Genomic DNA, 26,315 nt, shown 5'->3' on the forward strand with positions numbered 1-26,315 from the left:
GTGTGATCACTCCTTTTTAGATGCAGACTAACGAGCAGATCTAATTTTATGCAGGTGTTAGTTTTTTAAATGAAAATTTACAGGGTGATTCCATATTTTTTTCCTCAAAATTGACTGATTCCATAATTTATTCCCTCTGCTTGGTCTGAAAAAAATTAGCCTTACTAAGTACCACATTTTTAATCTTGGTTTCTTTTAGTGTTTCTTAAAGCCCTAAAGTTGCCATTTGAAATGACTTTAGTTTTGTGCCATGTCTGTGATCAGCTTTTTTTCAACAACATTAAACAACTGAATGAACATCCTCTGAATGAAATTCCACACATAACACCCTAAGCAACATCTTTGCAAAATGAGATCTTAAATGCAGGTAACTATAATGCATAATAAGTTAAGCTGATGCATTTTTGGGACCAGCAACATGTATTGAAGTATGCAAAGTGCACAGAACATATCCATACTTTATAATGCATCCTATATAGTTATTTGGTCTCTCTAGACAATTATTGGGCACATTACTACAAGTTCTACTGCGTTCTTTTACATAGAGTACATCTACAAATTTATGAACATCCATAGAACACTATGTACACATTCTTCATTATGGATGATAACCATGTGAAAAACAAAAAGTGCTGGTATGCATCATTATTCCTGAGAGCTGACGTTAGTGTTCAATATATCTAAATAAAATGTGTTACAAAGACGGAATACATGGTGTTTCGACTTCAGTAAATATTTGTTTTAGTCCTAGACAATCACTTTAAGCAAGAATGCAACACTTATGTTTTCCATGGATATTAATGTATGATTTCCAGTGTAAATGCTCTAGTTAAAAGTCTGTAAGGTTCATTTACATCAATCTTCCAGTGTCCCGGCCTGCCGAGAATATTGGATAACCAGGAGATCGAGGAAATGTGTTTTTGTTACATTTAGGCTTATCCTAATGATTTTCTTATTGAGGCACAGAGAGATCCAGAGAGGCCAGAATAAGTTGAATAAATTGATTTGCGTTTCCTTCGCCTACGTCTTAAATTATCCTGTTGCTTCTAGGCGGAAAGTATGATTACATCAAGGCTGATAGAATGGCAATTTAGTGCTAAAGTTAAACTATTATTATATAAAGTACATGGAGACTTATCAACCTTTCATTTTGTATGCAAAACACAGGCACAAAAATAAATAATTTAGCTGTATTAAAGTAGTGCATTTGTTTCACTAATTTCTTTGTCCTTGTCCTCCGTTGTCTTAGTTTATGAAGCCCTTTGCTATTAATTGTGTGTATATATTCTTTCCAATAAGCACTGATTATAAATATTTCCTTCCTTCCACATGAGCCAAGCGAACGCTAACACTTTTTTTTGTATAAGGTATCCTAACTGTGCAGGAAAGGTTTTAAGCCCATTCATTTGAATGGAGCACACATCTTCTGCAGCACCGGAGAGGGTCCATGGGGAATGCAGAACAGGACAAGACTATTCATTTAGCTTCTGTTTTGATTATATAAATTCCTCCCGAAATGAAATAAAAAAAACACTTTTAATTCATGTCCGATTAGAAATTAAAATTTCTTTCCAACTACAAATTTTACAGACCAATTACTCGTGAGTAAAAGTTTCAACAGCAACATGACATTCATGTGACCTTGACAATGAAATTGTGTTCTACTCATTAGTTAGTACTAGCCCGTGCAAGCATTGCTGTTTTTATTAATAATTTTTATTTTCATTGTCCTCAATCTGCAGTCTCTCTATACAGAACACAATAGCTATTTCTGGTCTCTTCAGCTGTATTCCAGCGTTAACATGAAAATCACTATGTACTGTGCACGTTCTTTGTCTCTTGTGTGCACATTGCTATTTCTAGCTGAGACTTCCCGTCAAGGGCAATTTCACCTCTATGATAAAATTGTTTAAAAAAAAAATCCCCCATACCCCACCTTACATATTTCATTTCGGAGCTGCCACTCACAGGTCTCCATATGCACTAATGTAGCCCCCCACACTCCTTCTAAACAGGGCTGTTGCTGTGCTTCTTCCACAGTGTTTCATCTAACAATACATCTATTTTAAGCCACTTCAGGGTTATCACAGAATGTAACATAAATGTCTCTAGAGACTGCACTGTGCAATTTCCCAGGAAAGACACAATGTTAACGCTTTACGTCAAACAGGGTTCATTATAATTCTTCATCAAATTAAAACAAATCCAAGATCCGTCCAAAAATTTGTTGTTCCCAAACTGGAGCCTTGCCAGATTATTAGCAATTATCTCCGGTAGAGCATGTACCGGAGTTGATTTCAAAATAGCTGATCCTATAAATATATTAAAGGGAAACAGTCAGTAGGATTCTGCTATTTAACTTAACAGCAACATAATATAGGGCACTAGAGCCCGATTACAGGGCTGTGTTTCAATACAATCAGTATTCTATCAGCAGGAGATTAACACTACAGGGCTCACGTGCCAGGCAGTCCAGCTAATCTGCTTACCCCCACCACTGATTGGCAGCTAGCTGACAATTTACAGTGTACTCAGGAAGCTGTCAGTCAGGGGTGGGGGCAGAATTTCACAAATTAGCTGGCCTGCTTGGCACACCAGATGTAGTCCTGTAGTGTTCATCTCCTGCTGATAAAATACTGATTGTGTTGGAACACAGCCTAATAAGTGACACATCCCTGTAATCAGGCTCTTGTGCTCCACATTATGCTGCAGAAGTCTTAGCTCTGCTACATCTGGCAAAACAGGTATTTTATCAAAACTATACTAAGCCTTCCAGTAAGTGATACATCCCTTGAATCAGGCTTTCTCCCCTACATTATGCTGCGCTCAGACCATACAGCAAAAACCTGCTTGCCGAGTCACTTTCAAGGCAAAGCATTTGCTTATAAAAAATGGCTAGGTATAACACAATCAACCTTATCTTATAATAAACCGGTTAGGATCGGAATAAAAATATCCTGAAATTGTTTTAGGTGACTTGCTCCAATTTTTGCAGCTTCCAAGGATAGGTACCCAAAGGCAATAGTGTATGGGCCATAGAGGTAGCCCATGCAGTTACCATAGGACTCATGGGAATAGGGGGCCCAGGTCAGGGTAACTAAAGGAAGAAACAGCGGGTAATGCACCAGCAGATGTTATTTTGTGTTTTTGCACCCTCTCTATTTTATGAAGACCCAAAGTAGGTGTGTACATAGAAATCACAAGGTCTGAGCACAGATATCAGAATTGACATTCTGTGCCCGAATAAGAGTGATATTAGTGACCAAAATGAATAAAGGGGTTTTCTCCAAAGTATCATACATCTGTCACCTTTCCACAGGATCATCACCCATTTCCTAGGTCTTCTATGCTTCTTCACCAATTAATTGTAATGAGGAGTTTGAATAGAAATGTGGTCAAACATGCCTCTCCCTTCACAGTCTATGAGATTGATAAAAACAGTCGATCTGGGACCCCCATTCTGTTATTTGGGTTCCCAACACTACTTTAAGTCTTGTTTGTCACCAGGTTTTTGCTAGCTCATCTGAGAGCAGTGTAATGTAGAGAAAGAGACTGATTCCAGCGATATAACACTTGGTTTACTGGGTGCAGTACTTGTGATACAATCAGAGTTTTTAGATGTAGGAGAGATCAGAAAACTGAACCTACCCAGACCCCTGATTAACAGCTTTCTGTGTACATTGTATATTGACAGTAAGCTGCTAATCAGTGCTGGGGGCGTGGCTAGACCAGTATGCATGTGGGTGCTAGTCCAGGCAGTGATAATCTCCTTCAGATAAAACATTCATTGTATTGAAACAGCACACAGCCTAATAAGAGTCAAATCACTGAAATCAGTGTCCCAGTCTCTATCTCATGCTGGCCGCAGATTACATAGTAAAAACCTGCTGACAGATTACCCTAAAGATGCCTTTAAATGATTTTGCCGCTACATTGCCCAACTTTGCATGGATCTGTAAAAAAGGAGTGCCCTATAGGTCTGTAATAAGACAGATTCACTGTTGTTTTTTTTACAGACAGAAACATAGGCAAAGAAGAACAGGATGGGTTAATAAAAGATTATTGGAACCATATTTAGATCCATTTTAAAGTTAAAAGAGTTGAGTTGAAATGCCAGACAAAGCAGATGGACAAAAATATGCAGTTAATAAAAAAAAGTATATCCTTTTTTTCATATCTCGCAAAATCTTTTCAACTACTGATAAATGATCTTAGTAAAATGTGCAATTTATGTTTTATGAAACATGAGACATTTCCGTAAATATATCTCTCCAGTCTAATGTCTTTTTTGCTACTTGAAATAAGATGCCCATTGATGTATTAGAGTTTATTCGATGGGTCTTTTTATTTTTTGGTGCATTTTTATACAATGTTATGATATGTCCACAGGAAAACAGGCATTCTGGTCATTGCTCCACATGGAAATGAGGAGTTTGAGTCTGTATGTAAGAATATGGAAGAAAGACAGATATCGTGGGAGACTCTGACTCAAGAGCAATGCAAGCAAAAATATCCAGGATTTGTTCTAAAGCCGGGAGAAGTTGTCTGTTGTGACCATGATGGTGGAGTTCTGAGTGCCGACAAGGCTTTACGGGCTGTGCAGGTACCATGAGAATTTCCCATATTGGTATATATTAGAGATGTATGTAATCACTACATGGAGCACAAAGACATGTACACATAATTATACACCCCGACACAAAGTGATAAACAAAACATTTTGTGTCCCCTGCTAGATACACATTGGAACGTTCTCTATAATTAGATTAGCTACTGATTAAAATATATTTATGCAAAAAGAATTAAAAAATCTCATTTTCAGTAGAGACATGTCTTCATTCTACAGAGAGCATGTATCCAAAGTGTGAAATTGCTTTGTTCATAAATAGTTCTTTGTTTTACGGTGGAAAGAGCAAAATAACTCTTTGGGGACTAGTGCAGACTGCTGCGTACTGTGTTTCACTTGCACGGAGTTCATCTTACGAAGAAAAAAAAGAAACAAACAAAAAAAAGGGATCAATTTAAACATGTTTCTTTACATTATATTTGATCTATATCTAATTAAACATTCCGACAAATTAAAAGGGTTGTTCACAATAATTTGACTGATGTGTACAAGTTGGGTTTGTCACAGTGTTTAATTACAATTTCTCTTATCTCCTCGTTGTATATGATTAAATTGCAGGAACGCTTGGTGGCATGTAGATTTGGAATTAACACTACAAACGTTATTACAGGTCAGGACTCACTTCCCGAACAAAATGTGCAAAAAAAAAGTGAAAAATTTGAAAATTAGTATTTTGAGTTTGTTATAGGAGTTTTCTGGATTTTTTTAAAGGATGACAAAGAGTAGAGTGTTTTAAAAATGCTCCTGTGGTCTGTACTGTAAGTAATAGTGTGAGGCTGCAACCTGATGGGTAGGATGTCAGTAGTGCTGGTAGAGGAGACAACCGGAGTGGTAGCACTGGAGTAGAGGAAAGCCACAATGCTCCTCTGGGAAATATGCAAATTGTCTCTTCAGAGAGGAAAAGGACTAGAACTCTAGTGCCACCTACAGGAAGCAGCAATCCTAAAAGTCAATAGTGACCCTTTAACGAGCCTTATCACATGACTTAAGATATAAGCCAGAACCAGAAACAGGAAACAGGAAAAATGTTACCCCTTAGATACCGATCTGACGCCTCTCACACAGCCAAACCGGAGCTCACACTTGGCACTGATGAGGGGCAGTACCCCGAAACAGCAAATTGTCTGCAAATTGAGTTTCTGGTTCTGGCTTATATGCTAAGTCATGTGATAAGGCTCGTTAAAGGGTCACTATTGACTTTTGGGATTGCTACTTCCTGTAGGTGGCACTGGAGTTCTAGTTCCTCTTCCTGGAACTGTATGGCAGATCAAATAAAAAAGGTGAGCAGTGGGAATCAAATAAAAACTATTGGGAAGTGGGAATAAAGTAAGAAAAAATGGTCACTTTAGTCCTGTAACAAAGTAAGAAAAATTGGTCACAGTTCCTCTTTAGAGAAACCACCATTCTAGAGCCAAAATAATCCATTTGCTTCAGGACTGACCAAAGACATCTGGGCAGTCCACAATTATCTCTGCACTGACGTTCTGAGCCATCAGTGCAGAGTAAGCATCTAGCAGTAGATCTATAGCTGTGGAGAAGAGAGGCTGGCTGTCAGACCTGGTCAGACTACCCAATGGGGAAGATAAACATGTTTTTTTACCATGTTTACCTTCTCGATCGCTGTATACACAGTGCTGAATTAGCGCTTGCTTTCTCCTCCTGACCCAATGATAATGCAAAGGCCACGGCCCCACTATCAGTATTCGGTCAGTATTCAGTCAGTATTTTTTCTCAGGAGTGGGAGCCAAAACCAGGTGAAGAACAATCAAAGCAAAGGTATAATAGAAACAAGTCACCAATTCTGCATTTATCACCCACTCCTGGTTTTGGCTCCCACTCCTGAGAAAAAATACTGACCAAATACTGATAGTGGGACCGTGGCCTAATTCTGGGTGTAGGGAGGGAACAAGCTGCTTGGTCTGAGGAAACCCAGACAGCTCTGCTATGCAGCCAGGAGGCTGACATTTCTCTACAGTTGGGGCTAATATACCAGCACCAGCTATAGGGGGAAATCATAAAAATAAAACATATATTGATATACTAAAATGCTCCACCACCTCTCCTTCGCAAAAGTCTTCTAAGACCTTATGGGGGGAGGCACAATGTGAAAAATATATATAAAAAAATAAATAAAAATGGCAAAAATAAAATGTGTGAAAAGGTGAAAAATAGGAATGTATTTCCTAATTTTATTAAGATCGGTTATAAAAATATACAAAAAAATAAGCCTCACGTGTCGTGAAAAAAATAAGCAACAATTATTTGGATATCAGAACGAAAACATGTTTAGAGCCATTAAAAGTGCATGTATGATAATATCTGAAAATATGTCTGGTCAGAAAGGGTGGAAAAATGCCAGTTCATGAACTGTTTAGAAGGGGTAATCTTACTGAATATTAGAATATACGGTACCTTTTTTTTCCAAAAACAGCTCCATACTTCTCCACGAGTTGGGTCTGCCGTCACAACACAAGCCCATTCACAGCTCCTTTAAGAATGGGAGGTTTACAAAATGTAAAAAAAAATAATAAAAAAAAAAAAATCTAAAAAAGTAAAGAAAATGAAAAACCTTCTTCAGCTGTAGTTGAACTCTCCCCTGCCAAATTCTTACAATACTTTCTTTTGTTCTGAAAATATGAACACCAGGGAACAGAGATTTAGAGGGAAGGGATGAAGATATTAATAATTTACCGAAATGTTTGCAGTTACAAAGACATTTTTAAAAACTGTTGTACAAATGTTGTTTTATCTTTAATATAAACCTCTTTATGATTATCTTAAAGGAACAGTTTAGAAAAATGGGTGGAGTGATCCGTGATGGGGAAAAGGTAAAGCACGTACAGCCAGGACAGGTGGTCACTGTAACAACCACTTCCAGTATCTTTGAAGCCAAAAAATTAGTCATCACTGCCGGCCCCTGGGCGCAGAAGGTGCTTAGCCCATTGGGCCTTGAACTGCCCTTAAAGGTGAGATTTTTATTTATTTATTTTTTTAATCTTATATTGCAAAAAAAATTGCCATTGATCATAAAACCTTTTTTTTTTTTCAAGCAGGCAAGTAGAGAGATTACTTATTACCTTTTCATTTGATTTACACTATGATTCCTTGAAACAGAACTGCATTTAAAAGGTTTCTGGGACTGTCATCCTCCCTTGGGCAATATATATCACTGCAATGTGTTAGAAGCTCCTCTACCAACAAACAGCTTATATTGCAGCCAGTTTCTTTTCCTGTAGCCTTGAGATTCTTCATAAGTAACAACACAAAACCTTAGTGTTGTATGCCTGTCAATTTCCAGCCACCTTTAGGGATTACTTTTCCCTTTATATGAACACTCCAGATAGAGAAATAACAGAGTCGTTTATCTTAACCGCTGCTGGTTGCCATTAAAAAAGCAAGACACTGTAGAAGTGTTTCTAATTTATGAACCTCTTCTAAAGAGGTTGATTATTATAGATTGGTCTGACAATACCCATTTCCTACGACTTTGCAAGAGTGAGTCAGAATACTTTGATTAGGAATATAGGTGGCACAGATAATGTCGGCATTTCATGGGCACTACTCACATCACATAGAGTGGGCAGCAAACATCTAAAAAGAAAAACATTGAGACATATGCTATACATCCATTATATAACATGAATGTATACAAACAAAATTATTTTCATTTGGCATACATTTGGGTATCAAATTGTGTAAATTACCATTAAAATCTATCATTATACCATGCTGCTCCATATATCAGTTAGCTAATATTGCACAAAATTATTAATCAAGATTGGCAATTTTCTTGCCAGTTTTGATGAGGGGTCGTGTTTGAAGTCAGACACTCTTACACCTCTTAATGAATCGGATCGTCTAATCAGTGCCATGCACCTCTGTGCACCATGCCAGAAATCTTAATTTAGTCCCTGACTGGTAAGATTTCTGAAGTAAGGAATGCCACAGCTAGTCATGAATTAGAGAAGCTATGGCACCATTCCCCCATCCCGCCCCATCTCTGTATAATTTGGCAGAGGTGCAAGAAACTTTTGGAAGGAAAGTTTGTGCCAAAAGTTGCAAAATTATTGTACAACTCTGAGTTGCGAAAAAAAATTGCATCTTTTAGAACAAAGTTATTCCAGAATTATGGTGAAATTGCTTTGATGAATCGGGTCATTATGCTTTTTGGCTAATAGGAGTGATCAGGGAATATACCAGGCATAGAATTCACAAATCCAATGTATTAATGAGAAAAGCAATCCCCCATATCTCACTGTTAGTTATACAGCAACCAGCAGTCAATCACCACAATGGGGGACAGGCAAAGTAAGTAGAATTGGGGGGAACTTTCTCCTCAATAATACAATGGACTCATAAACTACATTATTCGTCTGTTCTTTGATTAGTTGTTATTAGCCAAAGGCACAGTGATATTTGTACTGTTATGGCTACGCTTTCCTTACAAAGAGCAGCATAATCTGATGACTAGAAAAGAGCGGATCAGGCAAAATTCAAATTTGCCTGTTCGCACTGATTTTTCCAGGGAATTTGATTCCCAGAGAAGTTACTTTCCCCAAATTTAATAACCCTTTTTATGCTCTGGGGTTTTTCCAGACCCCAAAGCATATTAAATTGAATAATTTATTTATTTAACGGCCTTTGCCTCTATCTCGAGACATGGCTGGTCCTCCTCTTCGCCTTGTTCCTTCTGTTTTTCCAACCATGATGTCCTTCTCAAGTGATTGCGATCTTCATATGATGTGTCCAAAGTAGGCAAGTCATAGCTTGTTGTCCGAGTGATGTCTGGCTTGACCCTGTCTCAACTAGCGTCCCTATATTGCCTCTTCAGCAATTGCCGCACGCATGCCTCGTCCTGTCTTTCCCTGGTGTATGACTAAGGCTAGGGATGGGAGGAGATGAGCACTAGTCGATCTCCACTAAACTCTATAAACAACAAGGGTAGACAAACGGGGAGAATGCTTAGCTTCAGCCAGCCTCTAAGAAGATGTCTGTAATGCCAAATGTAGAGATCTCCTGCAACTGTCTGTCACCTCTGACACACCCAAGACACTAATCAAACAAGAACAGTGTCGCTCAACACAACTAATAGAACAAATAGTTTCTCCAAATCCATCACAAAATGTCACTTTTACTGACTATTGCAGTCTCAGAATTATTTAACCCCTTCATGACAATCATCTTTAGTACTTAGTAGAGTCCTGATGGCTGCTATGATCTGCAGCAAACCTGATACATAGCCAGAGACAAGCTACTGGCAGTATTCCAGAAGAGTCTTAGCCCATTCCCCATGAGCAATGACATCCAGTTTACTAATATTCTTGTCAAAAAAGTGTTGTCAAGAAAGTGTTACAAAAAGTTAAGAGAATCATTGACTTGCACATATAAGGAGAAGGATACAGAAAAACAGCAAAAGCATTCAATTTTCCTAGAGATACAGTTGGAAGCAGAGTTCAGAAGTTCAAAGTTAAACGAGCACTGTCTACACTACCTGGAGGTGGCTGAAAGAGGAAGCCATCACTGGCTGCCATCAGATGCCTGAGTAAGCTGGTGGTCAAAAACCCTTGAATGACTGCTAAGAACCTGCATCAAGATTTGGTGGCAGTAGGCACTGAGGTTTTGGTTTGCATTGTTGAGCACATATTAAATGCTGAAGGTAGCCATGCCCAAACTCCAAGACATACAACTCTATTGACCCAAAGGCTCAAGAAAAGTTAACTTTAATATGCTCAAAACTATTTAAATAAGATGCAGAAGTTTTTGCATTTTATTCTGTGGAGCGATGAAACAAAACAAACGTTTTGAGCCTATGGATCAGCGGAATGTCTGGAGGAGTAATACACTGAGAAGGACACTCTCATGGAGACATGGTAGTGGTCCAGTGATGCTCCTGGGCAGCTTTGCTTCTTATGTCATTGGAAACCAGCAGAGTTTTTGAGGGCAAGATGGTTTCAATCAAGTATCAGGCTTTTGTTATGAAGGGGTTGAGTAATTCTCATAGCTTCAGGATGTTTTAAACTATTTCAGATGTTCTTGTTTGTAAATTGTAAATTTGCAATGGGGATTGAATACTTTTGATTACAACTGTATATGCTATATTTTATGAAGCCCCCATGCCTTTCCAAGGTATTCAAATACTGTCAGGAAAACTATGTCAGGAAAAATTCTGTGGCTCTTAAGAGTTGATTGACTACATCTCTTGATCAAGTCTGTTATCCACTACAATTTCTTGAAGACCATCACGAACAAACCTACCAGGACCAGGCAGATTAAGGCAGTATAGGCTCTGTCCGGGTACGGCAATATACAATCTGACCGGATGATAATATAACATGTTCTAATAATCATAACAATCATTTCTTAATAATAACGCTGTCATGAGGGACTCTTATGCTTATGTATATTTAAGAGTTTCCAGGAGATATAAAATGATGCTTATTTGTGGACAGTGATGTAGCCTTCTGGTGCACCACTATAGGAACATATGACTTTGTACAGATACGACTTTTGTACATAGATTTTCTTGTGTATAATATTCCACTTTTGGGTGTGGGTTGTAGGTTATGATCTTTCCCATTCTCAGATGTCTCTATAATTAATGTAGATTACTAAATCACTGTGTGGTGGATCAATAGGAGTAATAAAGTATAAATATAATGATAATTACATAATTACTTTTTAAGCCGCATTAAGTCTTCATAAATAAGACTCATTACTGAAACATACTATCATTTGCATTAAGCTTCTACAAATCCAGATGCACTGAATATTTTTTCAGATTTCTACATGGTTATTATACTGTATTTTAGGAGAGTTCAATGGAAAGGAATTGACACTCCCAGGAGAGATAAAAAAAAATAGGATTTTCTTTATTGATATCTTTATTAAAAAATCACATGTGCAGTTCCATGTTAACCCTCTGACGTGTTTACGGCATATCACATAGTCATAGAGATAATCCACCCTAGACTGTGGCTACATATAAAACCAGTAAGAACCAATCAACCACTATCCGTGATCAAGGATTTTTTTCAAAAACTTCCTCCTGATGTAAAATAAGTAGATATTTTTTATAATGGATTTAATTTGATTTAACTGAAGACTATATGGTGTACTGAAAGTCACTAGGTTGTTATTTGCGGTTTTGTTATTTTTTTTATTTTTTGTACTTAAAAGTTCAGATCGATTTATTTTCTTCATTTTTTTTTAAAGATTTTTTGATATTATTACTATTATATTCACGTGACTTCGATCTACTTGTAATAAAATTACTTTCCTCCCTGAAAATGTTTGATTAGAACAAGTATGAAGGGCATACAGTATATAAATTCATTATATGGGATTTCCTTGATTGTGTGTTCAGGATGGCAGCTGTTAGCCAGCAGAGTTGTATTGCCGCTGATGGGTTTGCGGTATATAATGGCATTTATAGTATTGAGGGTTATATCACCTTCCATCAAAATATCCAAAAAACATATTTTTTATATGAATGAGAGAAAATGAAATTTAACTTTAGTTAATTCTTGACGAATTTCAGTACGGTTGCCACGTTGCCCCTCCATATGATCGGGATGCCATCCAGGTAGCTACCATACAAAAACACATCAGACATGAAAGTGTTACTTTCTGAATACACAAAACATTCTTCCCACTACGCCACATATAGAATGGTGAGAAATGTGAGCCCATTGGCGCTCCCTTTATTTGCATATTAAATTCATTGTTGAACGGAAAAAAATTATGTGTTAGCGAAAGCTCGGTGGCCATTATGATGAATTATTTTTTAAGTTGTCATCATATTTATTGCATTTATTTAAATGGCGTTTCAATGTTTTTATGGCTAAAATGTGTGGGATGCTGGAATACAAATCCACTATATCGCACGTGAGAAAAATGTATTCTGCACGCCACCGTATACTGACCATATTGTTCAAACAGCTGTGGTGTCTTTTTAGAAAAACAGGTGACAGGTGATCATCAACCCAAACACTTAAGCGTTCATTAAAAGATCCAATTCCAGATATTATTGGACAATAGGGGTGGAGGAAAAAGGACCTCATGAGTTTTACGAATACTATGAAAGATTGGCATTATAGGAAATTGTGGCATTAAATATTCTTCTGGGTTTTTTTGATAATGCCTCCATATTCACACCTTCCAATAATTTGGATAAAGTTATAATAAATTCTGCTGTAGGGTTATTTTTAATGCGTTTGTAAAATTCATTATAATTATTATAATTATTATGTATCTGTAAACTTTGTCAGCTTTGGTGCCGGCACCGTTCCTGTAGTGTCGGCACTGGTTCTCCCGGAAATCGCGTTATATTGTTATGTCACTCAATTGCTGCGACTAATCATCGCTGGCTTCACTCTACCCACCTTTGGACAGATCACATACATCCAGAGGAAGTAAGAGCTGCTGCAGGAGATGCGTGACATAACAATGTCATGCGATCCCTAGGAGAGCCAGAGCCAACACCACTGGAACGGCGCAGGTACCCAAGGTGAATATAAGTTGTAGGGGTTATGTACTCACTCAGCCGCTTTTGAGGTATGCACAGGACACTGTCTCTTTAAAATGTCCAAGGCAGGTTTATTATGCTGCATAAACCATACTTTCAGAAGTAAACAAAAGAAAGTCTTGTCCGGCATAGTGTAACAAAAACCGAAAATAAACAGTCCATACAATATGGCGGATTCGCCCGCTCACGGTCAGTGTCCTTTTGGGCACAAACATTGTCCCAGGTCTATTCTCTACATGGAAGCTAAAATCCTGAAGGGCTAGGTACCAACCACCTGGTCACTCAACCATTGTTCCCCTTCTTCTCGCTCATCCATCTTAGTGGGGCATGGTCTGATACTGATACCAGTCTGAACTTCCTGCCTAAGAGATAGTACCTTAGGGTGTCCAGGGCCCACTTTATGGCCAAACATTCCTTCTCCACTATGGAGTATTTTTTCTCACAGGATATCAGCTTCTGGCTTAAATACATTATGGGGTGCTTCTCCCCGTTCACCTCTTGTGATAGGACAGCACCCAGTCCGACATCTGACGCGTACGTCTGGACCACAAACTCTTTTGAGAAATCCGGAGTCACCAGCACTGGCTGTTTACACAGAGCCTGCTTTAGTTCCTGGAAAGCCGTCTCCACTTCTGGAGTCCACTTAGCCATAACTGACTTTGTCTCTTTTAGGAGGTCTGTCAAAGGGGCGGCTACCATGGCGAAGTTGGGGATGAAGCGGCAGTAGTAGCCCACGATGCCCAGGAACACTCTGACCTGCTTTTTTGAGAGAGGGTGTGGCCAACCCTGGATCGCGTCAGTTTTATTTATTTGGGGCTTGATCACGCCTCTGCCTATGACATAGCCCAAATACTTGGCTTCCTCCATGCCCATGGCACATTTCTTCGGGTTGATGGAAAACCTCACCTTCCGAAGAGCATCGAATATCGCCTGGACTTTGCTCAGATGGCTACCCCAATCCTGGCTGTAGATCACAATATCATCCAGGTAGGCCGCTGTATACTTCCTGTGGGGAGCTATGATCCGGTCCACGGCTCTCTGGAAGGTAGCTGGTGCTCCTTGCAACCCAAACGGCATTCTGGTGTATTGGAAATACCCATCCGGTGTTGAAAAGGCCGTCTTCTCCTTGGCCTCTTGGGACATAGGGATCTGCCAATACTCTTTTGTGAGGTCAAGGGTGGTGATGTACCTGGCCAGCCCTAGCCTCTCAATTAGTTCATCTACACTGTGCATTGGGTACGAATCAAACTTAGAGACTTCATTCAGTTTCCTATAGTCATTGCAGAAGCACCACTCTCCATCTGGTTTCGGCACTAAGACTAAGGGGCTGGACCAGCCACTCTTGGACTCTTCGATGACCCCCAGATTCAGCATGCGCTTCACTTCCTTCGAGATCACCTCTCGGCGGGCTTCAGGAATCCGATATGGCTTCATATTCACTCGGACATACGGCTCCGTAAGTACCTCATGCTCTATGACCTAAGTACAGGCCGGTAGATCCGAGAATAGGTCCTTGTTCTGCTGTAGCAACTCCCTGCATTGTTGCTTCTGGGCAAGTGACAGCGACTCTGCCACCTTGACTTCCTCCACATCGGTTTCAGTCTTTGTTATCAAACACAGAGCTTCCACAGGCTCCCTGTCTCGCCATGGCTTAATGAGGTTGACATGGTACACCTGGTAGGGCTTCCTTTTTCCTGGTTGGTGGCCCCTATAGTTGACGTCACCAACCTTTTCAACCACTTCATAGGGGCCCTGCCACTTGGTCAGGAACTTGCTCTCCACTGTAGGTACCAGTACTAGTACCCGATCCCCAGGGTTGAAATGTCTCACCATCGCTGATCTATTGTACACTCTCGACTGAGCCTCTTGTGCTTTGAGGAGGTGTTCTTTCACAAAGGGCATCACCTCTGAAATCCTCTCTTGCATCTGGACCACATGTTCGATTACACTCTTGTAGGGTGTAGACTCCGCCTCCCAGGTCTCCTTTGCCACGTCCAGGAGTCCACGGGGGTGTCGGCCATACAACAGTTCAAACGGGGAGAATCCAGTAGAGGCCTGCGGGACTTCTCTAATAAAGAACAGAAGGTACGGTAGTAGACAGTCCCAGTCCCGGCCGTCTTTCTCTACTACCTTCTTTAACATGTCTTTCAGGGTTTTATTGAACCTCTCAACTAAGCCATCTGTCTAGGGATGGTAGACTGAGGTCCTGAGTTGTGTGATTTGCATGGTTTTGCACAACTCCCTCATCACCCGTGACATAAATGGGGTCCCTTGGTCTGTGAGGATCTCCTTAGGCAAGCCCGTTCTAGAGAAGATGTGGACCAACTCCCGGGCTATATATTTGGCAGAGGCATTACGTAGTGGCACGGCCTCCGGATACCGCGTAGCATAGTCCAATACCACCAGGATATGCGGACATCCTCTGGCGGTCTTGACCAGGGGTCCCACTAGATCCATGGCTATGCGATCAAATGACACCTCAATGTTTGGCAACGGCACTAAGGGGCTACGGAAGTGGGCTACCAGGAAGGTCAGCTGGCAGGTGGGACATGACCTACAAAAATTTACAACTTCTCGGTGACAACCGGGCCAATAGAACCTCCGGAGGATCCTTTCCTGGGTTTTCTCGACCCCAAGATGACCACCTAACACATGTGTATGGGCCATATCTAACACCCTGCGCCCGTACGGCCCTGGCACCAGTAACTGCTCGATTATATCCCCTCTAAGCTTGGTGACCCGATATAACAACTCCCCATTTACGGCGAAGTGCGGATATCAGCTCCCGGCTCCTGAGCAACACCATTAAGGACAGTGACATTATCAAACGCCCCTTTTAGAGTCAAGTCTCTGAGCTGGGCGGTTCCAAAGTTTCCCCCGGACACCTCCAGCTCAGGGATGTTGGCCTCCGGGGATGCTGCCTCATCCCCAACAAGCACACAAAAGGAAAACCAGCGGCGGCGGCCTGCGACGAAGTTTCATCCGGAGCAACCTGGTTGTTGTTATGTTCTGCTACCAAAGCTAAGGAAAGAGAGGAGATCTGTCCCTACTATGAGACTCAGCTGAATCCCTACGATGTAACAGGGAACCTGATCCTGCGATCAGACCTGCTAAAGTCCTAATCTAGTCTGTACGAAGACCTATAGATGTGGGGAGGGAATCCCTACAAGTACTAAGGACTGGGAGGAATATGGGACATCTCCTAACAGAAATAGTAGCAGACAGACGAACAAACAAAATAGATAGAACATAGAGGTCCGTAGACCAAGCAAACTAACAGAGTTAGATACAGAGCACAGGCTAGCTAGAAAGTAGATATACAATGAAGTCCAGCAAAGCCAGAAGGGCGGAGCAGGATTAAATAGGCCAACAAGGTCATGTGACCAGCAAAGGAAAAAAAACCTAACAGCAAGGTTCTAACAGTACCCCCCCTTCTAAGAGGATCCTCCGGATCCCCTAGGACCAGGCTTATCAGGAAATCTCCTGTGAAACGCTCTGATAAGTCTGGACGCGGAAACATCATCTGACCTCACCCAAGAGTTATCCTCGGGTCCGAAACCTTTCCAGGCCACAAGATACTGCAAACTACCTCTATACCGTCTAGAGTCAAGGATGCGAGAAATTTCATATTCCCCGTCCTCCACCACCGGAGGAACAGAGGCAGAGGCGTCACCATCCGACACAACAGCTTTTTTTAACAGAGAGACATGAAAGACCGGATTAATTCTCCAGGAGGTAGGAACCTCCAACCTAACAGCAGATTGGTTGACAACCTGAAGCACCTTAAAGGGCCCTACAAACTTGGGACCCAATTTCTTAGAAGGAATCCTCAACCGCAGATTCCTAGAGGACAACCAAACCATGTCACCAACAGCGAACAAAACCTCCTGTCGTTTCCTATCAAAGTAGTCTTTAGATTTTCTGTTGGCCTCCTGAAGATTACCACGCACATCCGTCCAAACTCTTTCCAAATCACCGGAAAAATTCTCCTCCTCAGGCACGGCAGATCCCAACTTGGAGAACGACCCAAACGACGGATGTCTCCCAGAACAACAAAAAAAAGGCGAACAACCAGCAGAAGAAGATGTATGATTGTTCAGAGCAAATTCGGCAAGTGGCAGAAACTCAGACCACCCCTCTTGATTGTCTGCCACAAAACAACGCAAGAACTGCTCAACATCCTGGTTTTTCCTTTCTGTCTGGCCATTAGATTCAGGATGATATCCGGACGAAAACGACAAATGAATTCCCAACCTGTCACAAAAGGCACGCCAAAAACGAGCCACGAACTGAGGACCCCTATCAGAAACAATGTCAGTAGGAACGCCATGAAGTCTGACAATTTCCTTGACAAAGGCCTTAGCGAGAGTTTTAGCGCAGGGCAGTTTGACGAAGGGAACCAAGTGACACATCTTGCTAAAGCGGTCCACGACCACCCAGATGACAGTAAAACCCTCAGAGGGGGAAAGGTCAGTTATAAAGTCCATAGCCAAATGTGTCCAAGGAGCACTGGGGACCTCCAAAGGACAAAGCAACCCCGCAGCAGGAGTATGTGAGGACTTAGATCTAGCACATATAGTACATTGGCGCACCCACTTAATGACTTCCTTCTGCCATCCAGGCCACCAAAAACTGCGACCCACCAGTCTCTTGGTCTCAGAGATTCCGGGATGACCTGCCAACCGAGATTCGTGACACTCAACAAACAAATCTCTCCTAAAGGTCTCAGGCACAAACAACCTCCCATGAGGAGTGTTAGATGGGGCATTCTCCTGAGCTTTAAGAATCTCATCTTCCAAAACGGAGTCTAAAGCAGCTATCACAACACCTTCTTGTAAAATGTTTTCCTCTTTCTCAGCACCGACATTGGGAGAAAAACTGCGAGACAAGGCATCCGCCTTAACATTCTTAGTACCAGGGATGTAAGTAACGGAGAAATTAAACCGCGAGAAAAACAGTGCCCACCTAGCCTGACGGGCATTCAGGCGCTTGGCAGCATCAAGATATATCAGATTTTTATGATCCGTAAGAACCTGAACGGGAAATTCCGCACCTTCCAAGAAGTGGCGCCAGTGTTCAAATGCGAGTTTAATAGCCAATAATTCCCGATTACCAATATCGTAATTCAATTCAGTCTCCGAAAATTTTTTTGAAAAAAAGGCACAGGGATGTAATCCATCCCCGTTATCCTGAGACAATACTGCGCCAACCCCCACAGAGGAAGCATCAACCTCAACCAAAAACGGCCTAGTAACATCAGGCTGCATAAGGATGGGAGCAGAGGTGAACCTCTCCTTGAGATACACAAAAGCTTCAATGGCCTCAGAAGACCACTGAACCGCATCAGCACCTTTCCTGGTGAGATCAGTCAGAGGTTTGACAATACTAGAAAAATTTTTTATGAACTTTCTATAGTAATTGGCGAAACCCAAAAACCTCTGTATCGATTTCAAACCAATAGGCCTAGGCCATTCCTGCACAGCCTGAACCTTAACCGGATCCATCTCAAAACCTTTGCTGGAGATAATGTAGCCCAAAAAACTAATTCTCTGTACAGCGAACTCACATTTCTCCAGCTTAGCAAAAAGCGAATTGTCCATTAATAACTGTAATACCTCACGCACGCTCCGCCAATGAGACTCCAGATCTGGCGAATAAATCAAAATGTCATCCAAATACACAACCACATTTTTACCGATCAAAGGTCTAAGGATGTCATTAATCAGATTCTGAAAAAATGCAGGAGCATTAGTGAGACCAAAAGGCATAACCAGATTCTCAAAATGACCCACAGGAGTGTTAAAAGCAGTCTTCCATTCATCACCCTCCTTCATGCGCAACAGATTGTATGCCCCCTTAAGGTCAATTTTAGAGAACCACTTGGCCCCCAATAACTGGTTAAACAGATCAGGAATCAATGGCAGTGGGTAAGGATTGCGTACCGTAATTTTGTTAATCTCACGAAAATCCAGACAAGGACGTAAACCGCCGTCCTTTTTTTTTACAAAAAAAAATCCAACCGCCACAGGAGACTTAGAGGGCCTAATGTGACCGGCGGCCAAGCTTGTCTGTATGTATTCCTCCAAAGCCTTCCTCTCAGGAATAGTAAGGTTAAATAAGCGACTCTTAGGAAGAGTCGCTCCAGGGACAAATTCAATAGAACAATCATAGTCTCTATGGGGAGGCAAAACCTGCGATTCCTTCTCAGAAAAAACTCTCCAAAAATCCTGAATAGGAACAGGCAATTCTCCCCTATCCAAAGCTGCAATACGCCCGTTACAACACTTGTCATAACATTTATGGCTCCAGGATTTAATTTCACTGGTAGACCAATCCAGTACAGGATTGTGAAATTTTAACCAGGGCAAACCCAATATTACTGGAGAAGGCAAGTTATTCAACACTACCAAATCCAATTTCTCATGGTGAACACCATTAATAGTGAGAGGAAATTCACTGACCTTGAGAGTAATATTCTTCAAAGGGGAGCCATCCACAGAAACCACAGCAATGGGGGATGACAAAGGTTCAGGTTTTAAATTGAGTTTTTCCACGAATCCCCCATCAATTACATTCAGTGTAGACCCGCAATCAACAAACACCCGAAATTCCATTAATTTTTCCTGAGCAATCGTGGAAGCAGCTAAAAATATACCCTTGGAATTTAAACAGGCAATACGGGCGTGACTGACCATTTTTTTTTCTTTCTTCATACGAAGCTCACAGCCTTTAATCAAATGACCAGATTTTCCGCAGTAGAAACACAAGCCTTGCGAAAAACGACGGTCTTTTTCTTGAGAGCGAGGTGCCACCGATCCAATCTCCATCGGTTCACCACTGTTAGTACACACATTATCATAACCAGAAACTGACATAGCAGAGGATTTGCTCTCATTAACCCTAGCACGCAGTCTTCTATCCACCCGTATAGCTAATTGCATAGCCTGTTGCAAATCTTCAGGTGTAGGATAAGCAATTAGCAGGTCTTTAACCCTTTCACTGAGCCCAGCAAGAAATAGACTTTTCAGAGCAGAATCGTTCCACCCTGTTTGAGTGGACCAACGACGAAAATGTGTACAATATTTTTCCACATTACCCGATCCTTGTTTTAGACGTCTCAACTCAGTCTCAGCTGATGCGACACGGTCAGGATCATCATATAATAGTCCCAAAGCAGAAAAAAAAACTATCCACTGATCTGAAGCATGAATCACTAGGTTGCAAAGAAAAGGCCCACTCCTGAGGCTCTTTGCGCAAAAGTGACATTATGAACCCTACGCGCTGGGATTCATCCCCAGAGGACTTAGGTCTCAAACGAAAATACAATAAGCAAGCATTTTTAAATGAAAAAAATTCTCGGTGTTCACCAAAAAACAAATCTGGCAAACATACCTTAGGCTCCAAGAAATGTGCTCCAGGACAGTTACTCACGTGCTGACGGAGCTCGGCCACCTCCAGAGAGAGTCCCTGCAGGCGATGAGCCAAATCCTGAACCGACACCATGATGGAACAGAAAAATCTTTCCTTAGAGAATTTGCTGGCTGGACTTACTGTTATGTTCTGCTACCAAAGCTAAGGAAAGAGAGGAGATCTGTCCCTACTATGAGACTCAGCTGAATCCCTACGATGTAACAGGGAACCTGATCCTGCGATCAGACCTGCTAAAGTCCTAATCTAGTCTGTACGAAGACCTATAGATGTGGGGAGGGAATCCCTACAAGTACTAAGGACTGGGAGGAATATGGGACACCTCCTAACAGAAATAGTAGCAGACAGACGAACAAACAAAATAGATAGAACATAGAGGTCCGTAGACCAAGCAAACTAACAGAGTTAGATACAGAGCACAGGCTAGCTAGAAAGTAGATATACAATGAAGTCCAGCAAAGCCAGAAGGGCGGAGCAGGACTAAATAGGCCAACAAGGTCATGTGACCAGCAAAGGAAAAAAAACCTAACAGCAAGGTTCTAACAGTTGTTGTCAGGACAACCTGGCTTTCTCCGTTTCTCCCACAAGTCCCAAAACAATGCAAAGTCCTGCCCTATTATCACAGGGTGCAACTGCTCCTTGACTACGCCCACCTCATGGGCCTCGGCACCACAGTTTGCATCTATGACCACTCGGGCCACAGGGTAGTCCTTAGCGTCCCCATGGATACAATGGACACCAACCTTTTTCCCCGGAACCAGTTGATGAGGAACTGCAGCCCGCACTAGGGTTACCAAACTCCCCAAGTTTAATAGAGCAGACACTTGCACTCCATTTACCAATACAGAGCATGCCTGCGGTCCCTCGCCTGGTTGAGGAACAGCACTGCAAGCATGATATGCAAAGTACGAGCAGCGCCTTCCTGCACTGCAGTCCATTGACTCGTTGGTCATGGGGCAACGGGCGGCTATGTGACCTGGGGTATGACATCTCCAGCATACATTATTGGGCGGGACCTTTGGCAGCAACTCTGACCCCTCCTGGGCTCTAGGACACCCCCCAGACATGTCTCTAGTTCCCCTCTTTTGGGTGTTCACCCCCTTTTGGGAACTCCAGTAGGGAGATGCTATGACCCCTGGCTTCCCCAAGGCACTCTCTACCGCCTGGTACCTTTCCACCAACCCCACCAGGTCATCGGCATTACAGGGATCCCATTGAGCAACCCAGAATTGCACCGACCTCGGAAGGGAGTGTATGAACCTGTCCATGACGACCCTCTCCACTATCTGTGCTGGGGAGGAAGATTCAGGTTGCAACCATTTTTGGACCAGGTGTAGGAGGTCGAACATTTGGAACCGGGGAGGTTTGTCACAGCAATAGGCCCAGTGGTGGACCCGTTGTGCCCTGACAGTCAGAGTCACTCCCAAGCGCGCCAAAATTTCAATTTTTAGTTTGGCGCACTCCTTTGCGTCCTGCAAGGCCAAGTCATAATAGGCCTTCTGTGGCTCACCTGTCAAATATGGCGCCAAAACCTCCGCCCACTGCTCCGGAGGCAATTTCTCCCGCTCTGCCACCCGCTCAGAGACCATCAGGAACGCCTTGACGTCATCACCCAGGGTCATCTTTTGAAAAGCTCTACTTACCGTCTTCCTTACGTGAGAGTTATAACCTGGAGTAGGGGGTGGGGCGGTTGTCCTGCCATGGATCACCTCGGCTAGGAGCTCAATCTGCTGCTTGTGCTGAAGTTGTTGCATCTGCTGCTGCTGTTGCCACTGCTGCTGCTGCTGCTGTTGGAAGTTAGCCTGCACCAGTTGCTTTATCAACTCCTCCATATTGCCGGACGTCGCTTGCTGGCTGGCGGCCTTCACCCAGGACATATACAGTTTTCTGTAGCAGTCACACTGCCTATTGGAATTCGTGCCTGTGCTTCTAGCACCAGTTGCAGGGGTTATGTACTCACTCAGCCGCTTTTGAGGTAGGCATAGGACACTGTCTCTTTAAAATGTCCAAGGCAGGTTTATTATGCTGCATAAACCACACTTTCAGAAGTAAACAAAAGAAAGTCTTGTCCGGCAAAGTGTAACAAAAACAGAAAATAAATAGTCCATACAATATGGCCAGTTCGCCCGCTCATGGTCAGTGTCCTTTTGGGCACAAACACTCTAGAAGTCTCCACACCTCCAGCCACAGACACTGAATGAGACACTTGATCTCCATTTTATACACACGCCCTGGGGATATGTGAGCAGCCAATCCCCCCCATCTCTTATAACTACTCGAAAAAAACGGCCCTGATACGCCCTATTAACCCTCTCAGCACTATGTGTGCTGGAGCATATTTTCCCGGTTTCACATCACTGAAGCTGTCAACCTCAGCGACACATATCTCCCCTCAAGGACATGTCCGGCGGCCATCTTACAAAGTGTTATTATTTTATAAGGGGGAAACGTATGGATTGAGAAGCAGTTATCCCGAGTAGTGAACAACACATTGCAGAAGTCATAAACAACTAAGCAAAGGGAAATCAAAAGGCACTCCACAACAACATATAAATCCTACAGGAAACACTGGAGCAATATGCCAAAGTATAGAGAAAATTATTTTAGTTCACCAAAGGACAAACATATATATATATATATATATACTGTATATATTAACCCCTTTAAAGCCTGGGGCGTAATAGTATGCACCAGGCCTTCACCCCGTTTTAGTGAGGGCTCCGGCACAGAGCCCGCACTGAACCGGGCACAGGTCAGCTGATTTATACAGCTGACATGTGCCCGCAACAGCCACAGGTGGAATCGCAATCCACCCGCGGCTGTTAACCAGTTAAATGCCGCTTTCAATCTCTGACAGTGGCATTTAACATCGCCGCGCCGGAAGAGCGTCACTTACCCCGCCCATCGGTGACCCCGTCATGTGATTGCGGGTCACTGATGGGTGGGAATGACAAACCTGGGTCTGCAGCAGACCCCAGTGGTTGTCATGACTGATCGCTATGAGCGCCACCTAGTGGTTGGCACTCATAGCACAGGAGCATTTCTTCTACATAGAGGAGATCTGCTCATCACCTCTATGTAGCAGAGGCGGACAGTTGCTGCTTCTAGTCTCCTATGGAGATTATAGAAGCAAGCAAAAAGTGTAAAAAAAATGTAAAAAAAATATTTAAAAAATTTTAAAAATACATAAAAGTTTAAATCACCCCCCTTTCACCCCATTCAAAATAAAATAATAATAAAAAAAAAAACATATTTGGTATCGCCACGTTCAGAATCGCCCGATCTATATATATAAAAAAAAATTAATCCGATCGGTAAACAGCGTAACGAGAAAAAAATTCTAAACGCCAGAATTAAGTTTTTTGGTCGCCACAACATTGCAATAAAATGCAATAACGGGCGATCAAAACATCGGATCTACTCCAAAATGGTATCAATAAAAACTTCTTGTCGCGCAAAAAATAAGCCCTCACACGGCCTCAGATCCCGAAAAATGGAGACGCTACGGGTCTTGGAAAATGGCACCATTTTTTTTTTTTTAGCAAACTTTTGATTTTTTTTTCACCTCTTAAATAAAGAAGAACCTATACATGTTTGGTATCTATGAACTCGTAATGACCTGAAGAATAATAATGGCAGGTCAGTTTTAGCATTCAGTGAACGTGGTAAAAAAAAAAAACATCTGTGGTATTGCACTTTTTTTGCAATTTCACCACACTTGGAATTTTTTTCCCGTACACGATATGGTAAAACCAGTAATGTTGTTCAAAAGTACAACTCGTCCCTCAAAAATTAAGCACTCACACGGCCATGTTGACCAAAAAATAAAAATGCTATGGCTCTGGGAACAAGGGGAGCAAAAAACGGAAATGCAAAAACGGAAAATCCCAGGGTCCTTAAGGGGTTAAAAACAGAATAAAAGGTGAATATGCAATCAGCATGCGTGCACTCACGGATCAGTAAGGGGAGGTATATCATATATCAGCTAAATAGATACCTTGTCTCTCCCATAGAGGTCTATAGACATCACTCAATAAGTGTTTACAATGTTTTCCCACTACTGAAAATCAGGAATCTAACATGATATATATATATATATATATATATATATATATATATATATATATATGTGTGTTTGTTCATTTGTTGAAATAAAAGAATTTTCTCTATACTTTGGCATATTGCTCCAGTGTTTCCTGTAGGATTTATACATTGCAGAAGTCATTGACCGATGTCAAGTTAGGTGCCAATTTACACTTTTTTGTGCTGTGTTATCTAATAATAGTTAATAATAATAGTTTTTATTTTTATAGCACCAACATATTCCGCAGCACTTTACACTTTAACCCCTTTAAAGCCTAGGGCATAATAGTACGCACCAGGCCATCACCCCCGTTTCAGTGAGGGCTCTGGCACGGAGCCCGCACTGAACCGGGCACGGGTTATCTGAGTGAAGTTAACCTTTGCAGGATCTGTGCTTAAGTCTAAATATGCACAAAATACGTTTTTAAACATGAGAAAGTTACCCCGATAGCCGAAGAAAACTGAGGAGAAATAATTTTTTGTAGAGCTAGGCAGCACACTGAGTACAGGAGCGCTCATGTCTGATCATTATGTTGAGAAAGGCAGTGGCTCCATATGAATTTGGGAAATCTCTTTGTTACTCTTTGGGCATCATTTTCCTATATTATACACTTTTATTGCATCTTAAATAATATCAAATATTGACTCTCGTATCCGCTCCATTTCTGGTTATGAAGATCTAGATTTCAATCTTTAAAAGAAATAAACAATAAGTAGTTACCGTACTTTGAAAATGACACTCAATACACAACCCTGCGTTGCCAATGTATAACCTTCTTCAGATGGGATCCCACATTCTGTTTGCTAGAATAATTTATTATATTCTTTTAATTCTTTCATACTCCACTGTCATGTCCTCCAAGCTATGTATATGACATTCATGTTTCATATAATGCCTGATGTAGAAATCAGAGTGGTAATGATATAATTATGCATTATACTGCAATACATTCTGACAATAACTGTTTCATTGTACTGAGCTTTCATGACTTTATATTAAAATTTACATGAATCCGTATATACAGTGTATCACAAAGTTCCCATCATTTTTCCTGCATTATCTCCTGTAGCCTTTGTTCATATTAATGGGCACAAATCAACCACTTATTACCGAGAACATTACAGAATATACATAGTATTCAATTGCGCTGTGATAATAAAGCAGTTACAGCAGACTGAATGATGTGTGAAGACTGGAGAATACAAAAATATTATATTGATTCAGATGATTTTAAACCTTTGCCAAAAGAACAGGTTGACACTTTAACAGAGAACTATTGGCAGTGAGCAATGAAATAGATTTCAATAGGGAAAGTTAAAGTCCTTGTCCTATTGTCATATCAAAGTATTGGATCTGTGCAAATATATTAAAAACTATTTCTCCCAGTCTGAAATGTCTACAGTAAAACAATTAGATAAGAAGTGAATGACTAATTTACATCTAGATACTAAAATGTCAGCTGTAAGGCCAATTGCAGAGAAGAAAAGTTTGTTCTTTAAACTTTGTGGAATGCACCAGATTTCTGATACACTGAGCATTACAGTACAGCATCATAGCATTATAGACCTAATTCCTTTTAGTCCCGCCCCCCCCCCCAACATTGAATAAACAATTTAATTCTCTCCTAATTTCTGCATCCTGGTGATTTGATC

General features: G+C 41.4%; 1 protein-coding gene across 1 annotated transcript in view; it reads left to right on the forward strand.

Annotated features, from left to right (window-relative positions):
- PIPOX (pipecolic acid and sarcosine oxidase) overlaps positions 1-26,315 on the forward strand; it is an 82,388-nt gene that overhangs the window by 43,864 nt on the left and 12,209 nt on the right. The window contains exons 3-4 of the mRNA XM_073667916.1: positions 4,390-4,603; positions 7,411-7,593. Coding sequence (XP_073524017.1) covers positions 4,390-4,603; positions 7,411-7,593 — 397 coding nt within the window. The remainder of the gene's footprint in view (positions 1-4,389; positions 4,604-7,410; positions 7,594-26,315) is intronic.

The sequence above is a fragment of the Phyllobates terribilis genome, unplaced genomic scaffold (genome assembly GCF_046119375.1).
Source record: "Phyllobates terribilis strain yellow unplaced genomic scaffold, ASM4611937v1 Scaffold_2__4_contigs__length_985480577, whole genome shotgun sequence".
In the NCBI taxonomy this organism is placed as follows: domain Eukaryota; kingdom Metazoa; phylum Chordata; class Amphibia; order Anura; family Dendrobatidae; genus Phyllobates; species Phyllobates terribilis.